At 36.0% G+C, this 17,289-nt stretch overlaps 1 protein-coding gene across 1 annotated transcript in view; it reads left to right on the top strand.

Annotated features, from left to right (window-relative positions):
* Rrp6 (exosome component Rrp6) overlaps positions 1-17,289 on the top strand; it is a 65,593-nt gene that overhangs the window by 12,098 nt on the left and 36,206 nt on the right. The window contains exons 3-6 of the mRNA XM_081737008.1: positions 7,125-7,236; positions 8,184-8,297; positions 13,436-13,632; positions 15,281-15,467. Coding sequence (XP_081593134.1) covers positions 7,125-7,236; positions 8,184-8,297; positions 13,436-13,632; positions 15,281-15,467 — 610 coding nt within the window. The remainder of the gene's footprint in view (positions 1-7,124; positions 7,237-8,183; positions 8,298-13,435; positions 13,633-15,280; positions 15,468-17,289) is intronic.

Genomic DNA, 17,289 nt, shown 5'->3' with positions numbered 1-17,289 from the left:
TCTGTACAATACGTCGTTATATATATATATATATATATATATATATATATATATATATATATAATCTCCCGATATACAAAATCATGTGGTAATTGTGAAAGACATGAAAGTAAAAGAGAGAAGGTGAAAAAGAAAAAAAGATATAACGATAGTGCATAGAAAAGAAAGAGCGGAAAATGATATGAGAAAACAGCAAATTCTGCATAGTTATAAAAGGAAATTTGCCAGGAGGTAATGTACCTAAAATGGAAGCCACATTGCCTTGCTGAACTGCTATGCTGATACATTACCTTACTACTCGGCGCTACAGCCCTATGTGAGCCTTGGCCTTCTCAACTATTAGCCTCCATTCGTCACGGTTCTTCAATCTGTTAGCCCATCCTTTTATCTTCATCTTTTCCAGATCTCTCCTTACATCGTCAATCCATCGCGACTTGGGTCTTCCTCTTCCTCTGTTTGTGACTTTCTTCGGTAGTCTGTCAGCCGTCATTCTTTCCACATGTCCAAACCATCTTAAAACCGTTGAGCCTTAATGAACTTAACTATATCCTGATTCCCCAGTATATCAGTTATTTCCTCATTAGTTCTTCTTCTCCATTCGTCGCCCTCTTTCATGGGTCCGTAAATTTTTCTTATAATTCTTCTTTCAAATATCCTGAGCATGTTTTCATTCCGCTTCGTCATGGTCCATACTTCCGCCCCGTAGGTTATTACCGGCCGAATCATTATTTTTATAAATCTTCATTTTTGTGCCCTTACTAATTAATTTACTCTTCAGCAGCTGCATGTTACAATATGCTTTGTTCCCTGCTTGTATTCTTTCCTGTATTGTATCACTCGTTCTGTTTTGATTGTTCAGTGTCATACCTAGATACCGTATTTAAAGCTTCTTACAGCCTCGAAGGTCTTGTTTTGTATCTTCAATTACGTTATGTTCCTTTCTTTCATTTTTGTGGATATTATCATGTACTTAGTTTTTCCTACGTTGACTCTTAATCCCATTTTTCCAGCCTCTTTTTCCAATTTGATGTATACTTGTTTCAGTTCTCGCTGTGATTGTAACATCATCTGCGTAGGCTAATATCTGGCTCAGTTTGGTGAATACGGTTCCTCGTTTCTCTATTTTATTGCTCAATGTAAGGCTATATTGAATAGTGTCGTCGAGAGACCATCTCCTTGTTTGACTCTACCATTATATTCAAATGAGTCTATTATATTGTCTCCTATTTTCACCTTGGCTTTTGTTTGTTCCATTGTCATTTCTATTAATCGCACCAATTTCCTAGGTATGCCAAATTCCTTCAATGTGTTAATCAGGGTCGTTCTATTAGAGCTGTCGAAAACACTCTTAAAATCTATAAATAACGTGGGCAAAGTAACATATGTTCCTGATGTTTCTCTACTATTTGTTTTAATGTAAATAACTGATCCGTCGTGTTTCTGTTGGGCCTAAATCCTGCTTGATATTCCCTAATTATATTCTCAGAGTATTTCCGCAGTCTTTCGTTTATTACAGTGGACATTATTTTGTATGCTATGTTAAGTAATGTGATTCCTCTATAGTTTGTGCAATCCAACCTGTTACCTTTCTTGTGAATTGGACATATTATTCCTATTTTCCAGCTGCTGGGCATTCTTTCTTCCTCCCATATCACTTTTATAAGCTTGTGAATTTCTTGTTTAACTTCAGGTGCGGAATATTTAACAATTTCTGCGATGATGTCGTCTTCGCCGGGTGCTCGATTATTTCTCAGTTTCTTAATTGCTGCGCATATTTCTTTCTCAGTTGGGTTGGCTACTCTTTCTTTCTCATCGCGTTGTGATTCGTATAGTTTCTGCTCTTCATTTTGTTGGTCGTCCCTTATCTCTTCTATATTCAGCTGTTCACGGAAGTACTCGGCCTATCTATCCATCACCTTATCTTCTTCCAATACCTTCCCATTTTTATCTCTACAACCCGTAGTCCTAGGCTGGTATCCCTTCAGCATTTTATTAATTGCTGCATAGAGCTTTCTTATCTCATTCTCTCGGCTTAGTTGCTCGATCTCTTCTAGGGTATGTTTTAAGCTGTCCCTCGTTTTTCTTCTGCAGACTTTATTTGCTTCATGCCGCAGTTCTATATACTTTTCATAATTTCCTCTTGTTTCTCCTTCAAGCATTTTCTTCCTTTCTTTATTCTTTTGTGTTATCTCTCTACATTCATCATCAAACCAGTCCCTATTCGATGTTTTGTTTTGTCTTCCTATCACTTCTGCTGTCTTCTTTAACACCACTTAAATCGCCTTTCACCTTTGTTCCACTTGTTCTGCCTGTTCTTCCGGAATTACTGCCTTTCTTATTCTTTCCCTTGTTGTCGTTTTATACTTTTCCTTAGTTTGTTCATCTTTGAAGTTATCGATGTTCCATTTCCTTCTTCTTTTGCCCTTTATCCCATGCCATTTGCTTATTCTCTCTCTTACCTTAGCTCTCACTACATAATGATCTGAATCACAATTTGGGCCTCGACAGCTTCTTACATCCATAATTGAGGTGGCACATCTTCTATTTACGAATACATGATCTATTTGGTTTATTGTATTATTATCGGGGGATTTCCATGTTCCAAGATGGATGTCTTTGTGTGGAAAGCATGTGATTTTTATTAGCAGTTTTTTTTTTTTTTTTTCTGCAAACTGCCCTAGTTTGATCTCATTTTCATTGCTTTCCTCGTGGAGTGTATATCTTCCCGCTACTTTTTCCTGAAACTCTTCCTTCCCGATTTTTGCGTTAAAGTCTCCTAAAACGAGTAGCATGTCATATTTTAGTGTTTGGTCACAGACTTTCTCCAAGTTATCGTAAAATTCCTCTGTTTCCTCTGTTGGGGCATATGCCGAAACAAGTGTTATATTCTTAAATTTTCCTTTAATTCTTAGTTTGCATATTCGTTCATTTACAGGTTCAAATTGTAGAATATTTTTCATTAGTCTCTTCCTGACCATAAATCCCACTCCATACTGCCCTATTTGCTCTATTGTTCAACTTTACATCATAACATAGTCGGGTTTGTCAATCCTTGAACTACCTTTCCATCGAATTTCCTGCATCGCCGCTATATCGATGTTAAACTTCTCTATTTGATCAGGAATCTCTTGCATTTTACCCGGTTGCATCATTGTTCGTATATTCCATGTCGCAATAGCCAGATCCCGCTCCGCCATCGTCTTAGTTCTCGTCATCCTATCTATCCGAGGCTTAAGTTGAAGTTTCTGAACTTGTTCTTTTTTACAAGGTTGGTTGTTAGCCCAACGCTTAACCTCCAACCAGGAGGACCAGGAGTTTTCTGTCAGGGTCCTCATCCCTTAGCCTTTGTAGATACCTCTACTAACTGCAAGGCAGCAGTGCTGGTTTTGGTCCACCCCGGAAATATCCGGTACCCACCATATCTGATGGGCGTTCCCCTATCCGCCACCTGGGGAGGCGCCTGGTAGGAGTCCAGCAACTCCCGCCAGGATGCTGATACATTGTATCAGAAAATTAGTAGCCTGTTTGTCCCTAGTAACGTGTGCAATACATTGGCCTGCTTCTTTGATGAAATTTAGACCTTCGAGGCCCCAAGTGCCGCTCGATTCAATAGCCACGGTCACGAACATGTACCTATAAAGGAGTTCTTTATATTTTCTTCTTTTCTCACATTCTCTGCGGGCTGCAATAGCTCATTCTCGTGATGACGAAAGAGTAAGGTTGGATGACGCGAAAGTGTCACAGCAGGTGAAATCCCAGAGAAGAATCGTTCCCCTCTTCCATCGTCATGCCATCAGGTCTTTTGCCGTCAGATCTGTTACATCCCGGAGGTTCACGAACAGATTGAACTTCCGCTGATGTGAGTGCTCTCCAGACAATGTCATTCACGTTCGAATGTCTCACATGTCTTCCGGAACTATGCAAGAGAGACCGTGTAGCCCTTTCTGGTTGACTGATGTACTACATTTAAAGCAGTTGTGTGATTCGCATATGTCTACCCCTAGGCAAAGTGCAACTGCAATACGAAAACTTGCATTTGAAAGGTGTAGTCCCAGATTGTGTGAAGGTAAAGCCTATAGCCAAGCATCTAGAATTGGAGATGAGGAGGCGAGAAGTCTGGCCTTATCCCCTTGTCTGTCTGCTTCTTGTAGTATCACTGATTGATGCAATTTGATGATCGGATTGTCCCGAATTGATTGTGAACCTCTGCCAGTTATTTCAGGAGGACTTAAACCAACTAGGTTAGACCAGCCAGATTTTTTACTTGGGCTTTCGTTTCCGACTTCTTTTTTTTTTTATTTTTTTATTTTGTTTTATGTCGTTTTCCTTATGTGGAGAGATTGTGAAGCGCATTCTAGATTAATCTATTTGGGAAATAACGAATTTGTCTGTGTATTCTAGTATGTTAAAAGTTTCAAAAAAGCTGTATTGTGTAGTTTAGATAGTTCTATAATCTTGTTTCTTAGTAACTTTCAAAATTGTCGACCTACGTACATTATTTTATTGAAATAGCCTAGGCTGCATATCATTATACTGAAACATAAAGAAATAGAAGTAGCCTAAGTTGTTTATAGTGAACAGCCTAAAACTTGGTCTAAATTTGTTTCATAAGCCTGTTTTGTAACCTGAAACTATCTAATATAGCCTATTGGGCTATTATAGTCAACTCACAAAAATGTTAGAATAACATCAGCACCTATTTCGACTTTCTTTCTTAGTTATTTTCTTGTAACTCAGTCAAATATTTGTATATCTTTATGTAATAAACACAAAATAACGAAGACTTCTTTGTCTCACAATTGGACTCCTTCATACCTCAATATCAAATACAGAAAGCTGGGGACAAGTGTCTCATAATTACCCTTTTGGAGGGAAATAATTATGACACAGTACAAATTTGATATTTACTCATCAACTTATGAGATGACAGGAAATTTCTTGGCAACAAATTGTTACTCTATTGGCACCATAAACTGCTGCCTAGGTTAACTGCTTCAAAACTAATGTAAGCTGAGTAACGTGGAAAAGTTGTGAAATCTGTCTGACAATTACCGTCACTTACCCTAACACAGTTTCAGATCACTCAGTAGGAATTCACGTATCTTGCTTAAAGTAAGCAACAGGAAGATGGCCGGAACCAGGACGTGATTCTGTAATCGAACTGCATTGGAAGTGTGGTTTGGGACGGTCTATATTGTGATTGTTGATCTTGCATAATGGCCTGTGCAACTGCTAATGCGATGGATTCAAACCTCGGTCGTGGTACGGGATCCACGTTAATTGTAGGAGACGTCTGCCATAACCTCGATATTTTATAAGGACACAAAACGGAAAAACTAAATTAAAGAGGATGATAGTAAATGGAAGTGATACCAAGGGTTATTTCTCGAAACTACTAGAATCGTAATACATGTTTCTATTGCTCAAACCAATAAGAGTGAAATACTAGCTACAAGTCAGTAAATGGGTGTTACAAGAGGACGTGTGATTTGCTTCACAGAACAGTAGTATAGATCAGTGATTCTGTTTCACAGAACAGTAGTATAACACAGTATGCTTGTAATTTAGTTATCGACAAAACTGACTGTAATAATTATCGAGGCATTTCTCTTTTGTCAACATCCTACAAAATCCTTCCAAATATTCTGTTAGCAAGATTGGCCCCATACGCAGATGAAATTATTGGAGATAATCAGTTCGGATTTAGACGAATTCGATCAACTATCGACCAAATATTTACCATTCGCCAAATACTCGAAAAGAAGTGGGAATACAATACCCCGATATATCAACTATTTATTGATTTTAGGAAGGCTTACGACTCGGTTAGGAGAGAAACATTATACAACGTTCTTAGAGAACTTGGAATACCGAGGAAGATAATTAGATTAATTAAGATATGTTTAAGTGAATCGCAAAGTAAAGTCCGGGTAGGAAAATTTTTGTTCACGAGCTTTCACGTCGAAAACGGCCTGAAACAAGGAGATGCGTTGTCGCCATTATTATTCAACTTTGTCCTGGAATACGCTATAAGGAATATCAAAGGTAGCAGCCAGGGCCTAGAGTAGAATGGTATTCACCAGGTTATGGCATATGCTGATGATGTAAATTTAATAGGGGATGACAGGAGAACAATCGAAACAAATGCAGAGATCTTATTAAACGCTTGCAGGGACATGGGTTTAGAAGTAAATGCAGAGAAAACTAAATACATGGAAGTGCGTTGTGACCGTAATACAGCAAATTATGGATGCGTTAAAATATTAAATGACACTTTTGATAAAGTGGATACTTTCAAATATCTGGGATCCATATTAACAGACGAAAATCATATTCACGAAGAAATTAAATGTCGACTTAAAGCAGGGAATTCGTGTTATTATTCAGTTCAAAATCTCTTGTTGTCGCGAATTCTGTCGAGGAATTTGAAGCTTAAATATACATAAAACGATAATCACGCCTTTTCTATATGGTTGCAAAACATGGTCGCTTACTCTGAAAGAACAACATAGACTGAAAGTATTTGAGAACAAGATCCTGAGACGAATATTCGGACCCAAGAGGAACGGGAATGGGGAATGGCGGAAACTTCATAACGAGGAACTACATAATTTATACGGTTTACCAAACATTGTTAGAATCACTACGTCTAGGAGGCTTAGGTGGGCAGGTCATGTAGCTAGGATGGAAGAAAGTAGAAACACTTTCAAAGTCTTGACTGGAAGACCAATCGGAAAACGACCATTAGGAAGACCTAGGCGCAGATGGGAGGACAATATTAAGATGGATCTCGCAGAGATAGGAATACAAAGTAGAAACTGGACCCAGTTGGCTAAGGATAGAAATCAGTGGAGAGCTTTTGTGAACGCGGCATTGAACCTTCGGGTTCTATAAGCCATAGAGTGAGTGAGTTAGTTTAGCTTGTAATTTAGTAGTAAATATCCACTAGAGATTGGAAACTTGTATTGTGATTGAGTTATAACTTCAATGCGTTCTTCCATTGAAATAATTCACATAAAAGAGGCAGATCACCGTAATAAAAGTTCTTAAATTTTATCTTTCCATGGTTATTATCACTGGAGTATTTGTGTATGAAATTACCGCTTTTCTTTTAATTCTTTCAGAATATCCCAAATATTGCGTCACCAAGGCGTCAGAGGAAATATAATGCGAAGGGATTTGGAAGAAAAGTTCGACTTGATCTTGGACACAAGTGATACAATCTTGGAAAGAGTGGTGAGTACCAAGGAATGTTGTATATAGATATCCCATCTGCATTAATGATCTTAATCTTTTTTTCTATCTGCATTTAATTTACTGATATTGTAGAAATTACATTATTTCGTTTGTTTCTTTCGATGTACACCACAAATTTATTCTGTTTGCTAACCTAGACTAAGATTCCTGTTCGGAATCGAATCTGTAACCACTTCAGCAAAGATGATCGCGCATATTGAGTTGCTGAAATTTTTTTTATGGTCTGTTTTCAGTTTGTCTTTTATTTGTCAAGAGGCAGATATAACATCTGTGTAATAGTTCATTAAATAAACTTGTATAGAGTCATGGTAACTCAGTGCATGGGATCCATGATTCGATTTCAGCTCCCGTCAAAGTGGACTTTGTGGTCAACAAACATTGTGTGCGTAGGTTTTCTCGGAGTTTTCCATTTTTCTCCCACTCGTTTATTATCATCACTGAGTTTTTTAACATATATATCATAATCGTGGGATGTAAACTGATAGATTTCATTAAAAAAAATCCCTTTAGCTTCGGAGTATAACTAAAGATTAAAAATAAAATACAGTTTTGTATTTTCATACGACCGTACTAGAAATTCAGACTCATGTAATCTATCAGGTTTAACTCGAAAACCGAGGAAAGTAGTGTGAAAAAATTGCTTTTTATTTTTAATTTTTAATGAATGCTGTTCTCTATATTATGAACCAGATGAACAAGAGGTGTTCGGACTGCTATATATAGGTTTAAAATGTTTTGTACGATTATTGTACAGATAAACTTATGGATTGAACATTAGGCTTTCACTCTGATCAATTCCTTTAAGGTTATATTAAAGACGTCTTGTCGGAGATTGTAGTGAAAATGCTTAAGCTTACTGCTGATATAGTGTGCATTTATATAAATATATATTGATTTACGTTTTCATTTTATTACTATTTTTTCAGGGTATAAATCTAGATGAAGTGGCTGGAATCCGGAGAAATCCTGAAACATTAATAGTTGAGGGAGTTATAAATAATGACCGACCAGTGAGTGGAAGCTGGAACAGACTGTCGACGGTAGGTGATATATTTGACTGTTAACCGAAGGCTTTACCTATAAGGGGAGCATCCAACGTTTATTTCTGCTGAGGCGGATATTAAATTCTATTGGTGTAGATCGCAGAAGCCTATTTATTTTCCCCCAATTATTTTCGTTAAGATTGTATATTTCTAACCTCTAAAATAGTATATTGTGCTAATTAAATGATTTTTAACCAGCAGTATTATTTTGTTGTCAAATATAGAACTCTCCTTTCACTTAACAGTCGTATCTTGGTGAAAACCACAAGTAAGTTTCAATCCTTGATGAACCCCTTGAAGGTGCAAAAGTTAAGTGTTTGTAGAAAGATAGTGATAAGCCCAAGAATAATTCTGATTTTAAGAAACGCCCAACGTGATACAATAACAGTATTTTACTAATTAGTATTCAGCTTTTCAGAAATAAGAATGTTTAGCATAAAAAAGGTCATATCATACCTTATTCCTTTCGACGTACAGTGTATCACAACAGCCTATATACTATTGGAAATTTCATGACGGCCTTAGGGTGAGGTCCAGAAACTTGACCTATTACCCTTCTCCGCCCATTACATGGTAGTGAAACAGATATTTTTTCCGAAATCCGATGTTGCCAACAAATTCGAACTCCATGACAGCTCTCAGCTAAAATAGGAGGGGGTGAGTAAAAGCTGATCTCCGTTACTTGAGTAAGGAATGGAATGTTTTAAATGTTTTGGCGAAGAAAAAAGTCCTGCGTGCTGCGAGTCCTTCGTGTTGTTTTGTTATTTGACACTTCCAACAGAATATCTTTCTTCTTCCGTTAAGAAGGAGCGAACCATATTTCCTGCCAGTTGGTCAATGTTTGTTCATCTCCCTGTTCTCTATATAGAAAGAATGAAATAAACAAAGAAGGCAAGAAACACATTTTGGACTGTGCATTTTTTTAAAAGATAAACATGAATGCATCTATTAAAAAAAAAAAAACACGAGGAAGATTTTAATCTATATAAAAGTATCTTCAATTCTAGTCGAATAATAATATCTGAAATGCATGATGAAGAAGTAACTTTCTCATTTACATAATAGATAAGGCAACAAGATATCAAAAATTTACAAACAGTGTATTTCAATTATATTTTACATTTTATTAAATTACATTATTTTTAATTATTTTATTACATAATTACACTATATTTTACATCGATTATTTTTATAGAATTCTTCACTAGAGCATAGGCCGTCTAAATTAATTTTCTTTTACTGAGTTTTCCTCATGACACCGGAAGAACATAGGCATAATATTAAATTTTCTTCTTTCTCTTCGGTATTTGACAGTGTTATGTATAGGCCACGGGGTTTAGATCGAGTTACCCAGGATGACCATGGTTAGTTATTAGCGGAACAACTATTCTCATCTATTATACAGTGAAACCTCTCAATAACGGACACCAATGGGACACGAATTTTTGTCCGTTACTGAGAGGTGTCCGTTACAGAGAGGTTACAGTAATTTAATTTCTCGCAACGGTAACTGTATGCAGTAATATACAGTAAATACATTATGTATGAGCATAACTACGTAAAATTCAATATGAAAATACTCTATTTAGTATGTATTTGAATTACTGGGAGGGATGAAGAAGAAGTTGATTTCTGTTAAATAGTATTATTGCTGGGGATGTGTTAATATATTCGTATATTGCAAAAGATAACGTGTGTATGGTAATAATTTTATTCCTACATAGGAGGGGAAGGTGGGAGGGAAAGCGTTTTTAATTTATTTCAAATCCTCAGGACCTTTTCAAAAGATGCGTTAGGAATCAACTAACCGGTTAAACTCATTAGAAAGTGTCCTCTGAAAATCCTCAGCACAGTTGCGGAAAAAATATATGTGTGTGTATGTATGTTTGTGTACTCATGGAATGGATGAAAAAAGCAAGTTATTGTGATTACATATGTTTATTGACTCATCCCCAAACACAAAGAATATCTTCTTAGAAAAAGTGAAAAAGGATGGCTGGAAAACTCCAACCCAGACTTATTCCAGTATCATAAGTAAAAGAAAAATGTTACTTTTCCAAAAAAAAAAAAAAAAAAAAAAAAAAAAAAGTATGAGGAAATATTGTTCGTTGAAAATGTTATTGTAAAGCAAACAGCGTTTGTTTTGTTATCTATGAAATTGTCGGGAAAAATTCAAGACCCAGAGGAAAAAGGACTAAATTTGTCAGGGAAGGGAAGATCTTTCGTATAGAATTCTTGGCCACACGACTTACCCTACATGAGTGTTATTACTTATTGAAGGTTTTCTATGATTTCCACCAGAAAGCAGTTTATTGAGAGCAGAAAAAAATAATTTCAAGTTCAGCTTGAAGTTGTTCTGTTTGATGGTTCACCGGTCTAGACTCATGATAGATACATCTGTGGGGAAAAGACTTTTGTGTCTACTGTAATATATCGCAGAATCGAGAATAATTCCTGTCCGTTATGAAGAGGTTATTGAAACGTTTGGGAGGAAAAGGACTGTCCGCGTCCGTATCTGAGAGTGTCCGTAAAAGGGAGGGTTTTGTTCCGTAAGAGAACATATATTTTTGCCGGGACAAAAAAAATCTGTCCGTATTATAGAGGTGTCCGTTATTGAAAGGTGTCCGTTAAGGGAGGTTTCACTGTATTATTATTATTGCTGAGAGGTATTTACGTATTTAATAGTGATCTAGGTATAGTTTGAATGAATTTTAACATTATAATGAGAAATGGGGAAATATTTTGGAAAGGATGCTGACAAATAATAAGTAAAAGGTAGTATCTCACAATTCGTTTGAGAGGAAAACGAAAATCGTGGACAATTCTGTCAAGATTTCTCGTTGCATAATTCTGTAAACTTTCCAATTGTAATGTGAAATTTAGCACCAGGAAATATTTATTGTTTTACTATTATAGTTAATGTAATATGCTTTGTTTCGGATTGATTCCCGATCAAACACAGAATTTTCAGTTTTTAATCTACATCTTTAGATAATTGAATTAAGAAAGAGGGAACCTTGGCCTAGAACAACAATAAAGAAAGCAATGTGATAACCACACATGACACAACTTGCTTTCGTTGTAACATTAAATTATTATTTTTATTACCGCTAATCATAAAATTATTTATTAACTGGCTGAAGAACCGGCGTTCACGGGAAGAGTAGATTTATGGAGAATATTTGAAATGTTAATCATATTTGAACCCTTTTTTCGCATTTAGGTATTTAAATGGAAATTAAATTATAAAAGGTTAGGCCACCCAAGTGCTATTTTCAAAAATTGATTTTAAACTGTTTAACAGCTTTTGACATATTCTATATTTGAACCCTTTCCCCCTAGGATACGCCTTTAATGAAAGTGACATGAAAGAAATCCGACTCCAGTCAACTGTTACCTACTTTGCGAAATCCATTTGAAACAATCTATCCGTTTTTCTCATGATGATGACAAATAACATCATTTTAAGTGTGGAGGACACATACCTCTTAGGAAACTCATTATAATGAAAGAGACCTGGAAAGCCCAGTTTGAGCCAAGTGCTACTGTTCCAAAATTCTTTCCAAACGGCTCAGCAGTTTTCTCGTGATGATGAGAAGATAGTCTCGATTGTCTTCTTTACAAAATTTTCTTTTTACTTTCGAGTGACGATAGGAAATAAGAAAGTATAGCAATCATGAAAAAAAATTAGATTTAAACGGATTTGTACGTTGGATGATCCCTACATGTCTCAAAACGGAGTTCTGTTCGTCCCAGTGAAAATATGTTCGGTTGCCTAGAGGGCATATCTACGGTTCAGCGTATCGAGACATAATTTTAAACTTAAGGTTTTTTTACAAGATTCTCTAGCGTCATTTTCCAATTTTCTTAACACCTCTAAAACTACGAGTAGTTTACTGAAAGATGAAAATCAAAATTTGTCTCAAACTACTCAAACTCAAAAACTACTCTAACGAATTTCTTTTCGTGTTTCATAAATCATTTGGTAGAGCGTTCACCTCCGGTGCACAGGATCCCTGGTTCGATCCCAGCTCGCGCCGTGTGGACTTTGTGGTGGACAAACACCGTGCTCATGGGTTTTCTCGGGGTTCTCCCGTTTCCTCCCACTTTCTTCATTCCACCATTTCATGCATTTCTCATCTTCACCGTCTCCTTTAGCCTAACCGGCTTATGCGTGGGACGTAAGACTTAAAACATCAGTAGCGTAGACAGGATGTGTGTTTGGGGGGGACAAGTGCTGTTATAGGTACATATAGAGGAATTACAAACAAAAATATATAAACATAAAATATATAAAAAAATTACAAACATCAAAGTACCAAAGTACATTGTCGGACCTCTTTGGGGGGGGCTTCCCCCCCCTTCCCTACGCCACTGGGCAACATGAGATCAGAAATTTATGAATAATGTATTTTAATTATATTTTGCATTTATTACATTATATTCAATTACTTTATTACATAATTACATTATACGCGTATTACATCGATTATTTTTATAAAATTCTACACCAAAGCATAGGTCGTCCTAATTAATTTTCTTGCATTATATGCGATGTGGCCGTGTACTTAAAAATCTTTTATTTCTTTTTTTTTTTTTTAACTAGCATTAACACAAAATAGAGCATGTACCTTTCGTTTGCGAGGGGGAGAAAAGAGCAAAATGGAATCCCAAATCCACGGCAAGGGGGAAAAAGAAAGAGAGGAAAGTGACCTCTTAAACCCACATGTGTAAGTCATAAATCAGAGTATAACAGAGACCCAAAACTATGGCAACGTTGGTGGATACACATTTACTTACAATGTCACTAGTAAGGGGATACGAGTGTTCGGACATTGCCGAAACCACCCACGGAGAGCTTTCTTGTTCTTGCGACGAGATTATATGCGGTAGTATTTTCCGGAAAGAGGTCCTCAAAATGATGTATATAAAATATAGTATAATATTTTTATCTTTCTTACTTTGTTAGACAGACTTTGGTTAGAAAGAAATGCTGCGAAATTATCCAGTAACCTAATAAAATGTATTGTTAACTTCATGAAAACTTCACATGGTTATAATTTAAGAGTTCTTATTTTGTTGACTAAATGAAGGCGAGAATATAATTAAATCTTAAATTTTATTGCTATTTTCAGGGAGAACATGAAAGAAACCATTCAAGCAGTCCTCGAGTTGTGAAACTTCTTACTGCCAAAAATATCCAGAGACCACAAATTAAATTCAAGGATAAAATTGATAACACAACAGCTCCATTCAAGCCCAAGATCAAAGAGAAACCTAATGCGTTGACTCCTTTATCTCTAATACTGGAAATAACAGATGCTGGAGATAGGTAAGGTCTCGAATCCAAAAGATAGATTCCTGTTTGTATTTTTAGTGCTATTGTGTACTATGCGTTCACTATTAGTTAGGAAGCTTCCTTTGGATAGTTTTCGGTGCAAGAGACCCGGGTTCGTTCCCGCGGGAGGTCATTTCATTCGGATCCCACGTTAAGCTGTAGGTTCACATCAGGGTTGGCTAAAAAAAAAAAAAAAAAAAAACGAAAACTGCTTGTAAAAATGTAAGGGTTCGTAAAATCTTGATGAACACACATTTTGTGGGTTATCACGTTTCACCTCCCGTATATTATTATTCGTATTATATTCAGACCTAAATTCCCCATTCATTACTCAAAGTAATTATACTACAAAAGCAACTTATATATATATATATATATATATATATAAAGTTTATGAATGTTTCTTTTGTGATTTTTTTATAGTTAGTTAATATTGTTATGCAATTGCAATCAAAGGAAAATTCTAAATATTGTTTCGTTTAATGTTTACTGTTGATAAAATACATCGAAATGTCGTACTTTTTGGGGGGAGAGGGTCATACAAACCCCACAAGAGGGATTTATTGAAATTAGAAGCATCTTTGGTATCTATTTATGTATAAATGGGTCAGAGCCAAAGTGGACTCAAATAATTCGTATCTTTATTCACTTTTCTTACTCATATGCAAATTAAGTCGTCGTATTTCTTGAACTTGGACTAATAAAAATTGTAGTGAACTAATTTGGACTAAATTAGTTCTTCTGTACTCTGCAGTACTTTGAAATTGTCCATACGTAATTCTGTATAATGATTTCACTTGTGCAGTTGTTTATTTTTTTAACATTTACAGTGCACTATCTCCTTCTCAAATGACTCTTGACAATTATATTTATAAGTATGCAAAGATCAGTACAACGTATTTTTATCAGGAGTCCTTCGTGAGTGAGTCGGCAGACGTACCGCATTTGTGGCCAATTAGTCCCGGTTTCGAGTTCAAATGGAGGATAATTTCTCTCGGATGTAAGCCGAGAAGCGGTTTGGACTCCGCTTTCTTACGTAACCGCTTCCAGCATAACGCGATTGTTGCATAATAACCCCAAGGCGAAACAAACTTATTTCTGTCCATATGTGATATAAATACATAGAGCTAATTATTTAACCAAAAAAACGTTTTTTTTTGGTTTTTTCCATAAAAACAATGGTTTTTGCCAACCCAGGTTCACATCTTACTTAGTCTCAGAGCTGTAAAGTGATGCTAAACTCCAAATCAATCAACTAATTAATTAGTTTAAAATCAAAAGCTTTTGTTATTAATCTCTGCTATATCCTTCTAATGAAAATATTTGCTGATTCATTCATTAATGACTAAGGTAAGCAATAAAACTTAGCTTCTGTGTTTAAAATGATGCTTGCATCGATAAGTTAACCGTTCAATGCCCTGATGAGTATTGTTCTACTTGATTAGTGCTTTACGGATTTTTGAAACAAGTAAAGGGATGCATTTATGGTTGGAATTGGCTTTTACATTTCCTTTTTAACAGTTTTTGAATTTAACACTATTTGCAAAGGAATGTCATGTCATATATATGTACACGCTAAGTTTATTTAATTTTTTAAAATTAATTTTGGCCTGTTGCTTGTTATACCACACTTTTCTTTTAGGTACAACCATCCGTATGAACTTGAATTGGAAAAATTTGAACCGCCAGATAGTATATTAAGTGAAAAAGAACCACAGATGTATGCTAATGTGGAAGATACACCATTAATAATAGTGGAAAGACCAGAAGATCTTAACATTATGATGACCGATTTGAGGGATCAAAAAGAAATTGCCGTGGATCTAGAGGTAAATATCAAAATTAAAAAGTGAAATTAACAAAAATAATAAAACAATAAATAATACAATAATAATAAAAGTAAGTGAATAATAAATAATAATTAACTTTTGTTATAAGGTGTTTCGTGTGAGAAATTAAAAGAAAATGGCCCTTCACTCTCGAGAATTGCAAACTAGTCAATTTATTTAGATTCAGTTAAAAAAGCTGGGGATGGGGTAGCCAGTCCTCTAGGAGATCCCTACCAGTTCCGTAGTTGCGCTTATGACTGAAAAATATAAACTCACTGTACAACTGTAACATTATTCTTATATTTCAGATAGAACGCAAGGAACATATATTAAATACAATAATATCACTTACGTATCTTTTAATCTTCTTCAAGCAGTAACGTGAAGCATGTTAAAGAATCAACTTAGGTCGGTAATATGCGTACATAAAGGATACGCTTCAAATAAATACCAATATTTTCTAGATTTGTTTCTCGTATCCCACAAAATAAGATACTAACTTATATTTCCTTGAACACATCAGGAATGCCATAATACAAAACGCAGTCACGCCAAGTTTCTCTGAGTGTTTAGTTTGCCAAAACAAAATATAAAAGACATATATAAATGAGTTTCAGAAACAGAAATGAATATATTTTAAATATTCTGCTTGCGCACAAAATATCCAAAACTTAATTCCGGCAGAGGAAGTTTGGATAAGGATATACATAGCTTTATTCATAATAAAAAAATGAATTTTTATAATTTGTAGGTTTGCGAATATAGTTTTATCACCAAACAGGATATATGATACAACTTTAAAAATTATACTAGATTATTTGGTTGTAATATTTGCCAGTACAAAGTTGAAACAACAAAAGTAATTTTTTTGAGCTATTGTGTTAAGGTAAAAACAGTGTAATTAAGTTCTGTATTTTGTACGGAAAAGAAGAAAATGAAGATGATGTTAATATATAGTAAGTTAAATGTTAGTTGTGTATAGTAAGTTAGATTCTTTAAGACATGTCAGTAGTCCATCGGTGGTGCACACAATAGGAAGCAGATGATTTCCACGATGGACGTATCCTCCGAATCGCAACAGGAGGCGAATGAACAGAAGAATCGTTCGGGGTACTCTTAACTGACACGACGTTGAGAGCCACCGTGGGCCACCACATGAGAACACGAACACTAAACAGTCGATTGTTGAAGGCCAGGTCTTCATTCATTCGTTTCTTTCGTACGATTACACTTGGCACCTACCCATTTTAGCAAACGTTAGTGGTGTCGAAAGAGAATAGCGTGGCGAGGCGAATTTAGAGTGGCGAAATTCAGCGATGAGAATTGCTTCTGTTGCGGCCACAGTGACGGTCGTGTGCCTGCCCTTAGACGTGCAGATAAGCGGGAAATCCAGCGTGTGTTAGTATTCGCCATGTACCACCTGACATTCTTTTAATGGGGCCAAGAAATTACCCATATCTCTTGACTTTGGTCCTCATGTAGCGGAGTATGAGCAATGTGTCGGACATTCGTCAATCATTTAGTGTCCTCCGACGTTATTTAAACATTAGAATCTTATCTTCTAGCAGAATAACGCGAGTCCCTATAACAACAGGGCAATGCAGCGTGCTGTATCAGTATATATCTTCAACCAGGTTTGCTAGCTTTCTAGATGAAAGCCATATGAAATACTTACGGGACGGGGCCGGCAGCAACCATTAGTCAGGTGCGCCAAATGTACAGCAAATGTGGGATATCGTACCCCAGGCAGACATTCATCGACAATACTGAATACTGGCCCGATCAGATGCTCCTGTATGGCCACTCCGTGTGGCTGCGTGTA

The sequence above is a fragment of the Thermobia domestica genome, chromosome 13 (assembly GCF_964235325.1).
Source record: "Thermobia domestica chromosome 13, izTheDome1.hap1.1, whole genome shotgun sequence".
NCBI lineage: Eukaryota > Metazoa > Arthropoda > Insecta > Zygentoma > Lepismatidae > Thermobia > Thermobia domestica.
Note: the sequence above shows the minus strand (reverse complement) of the source record. Positions and strands in the feature narration are given on the sequence as shown.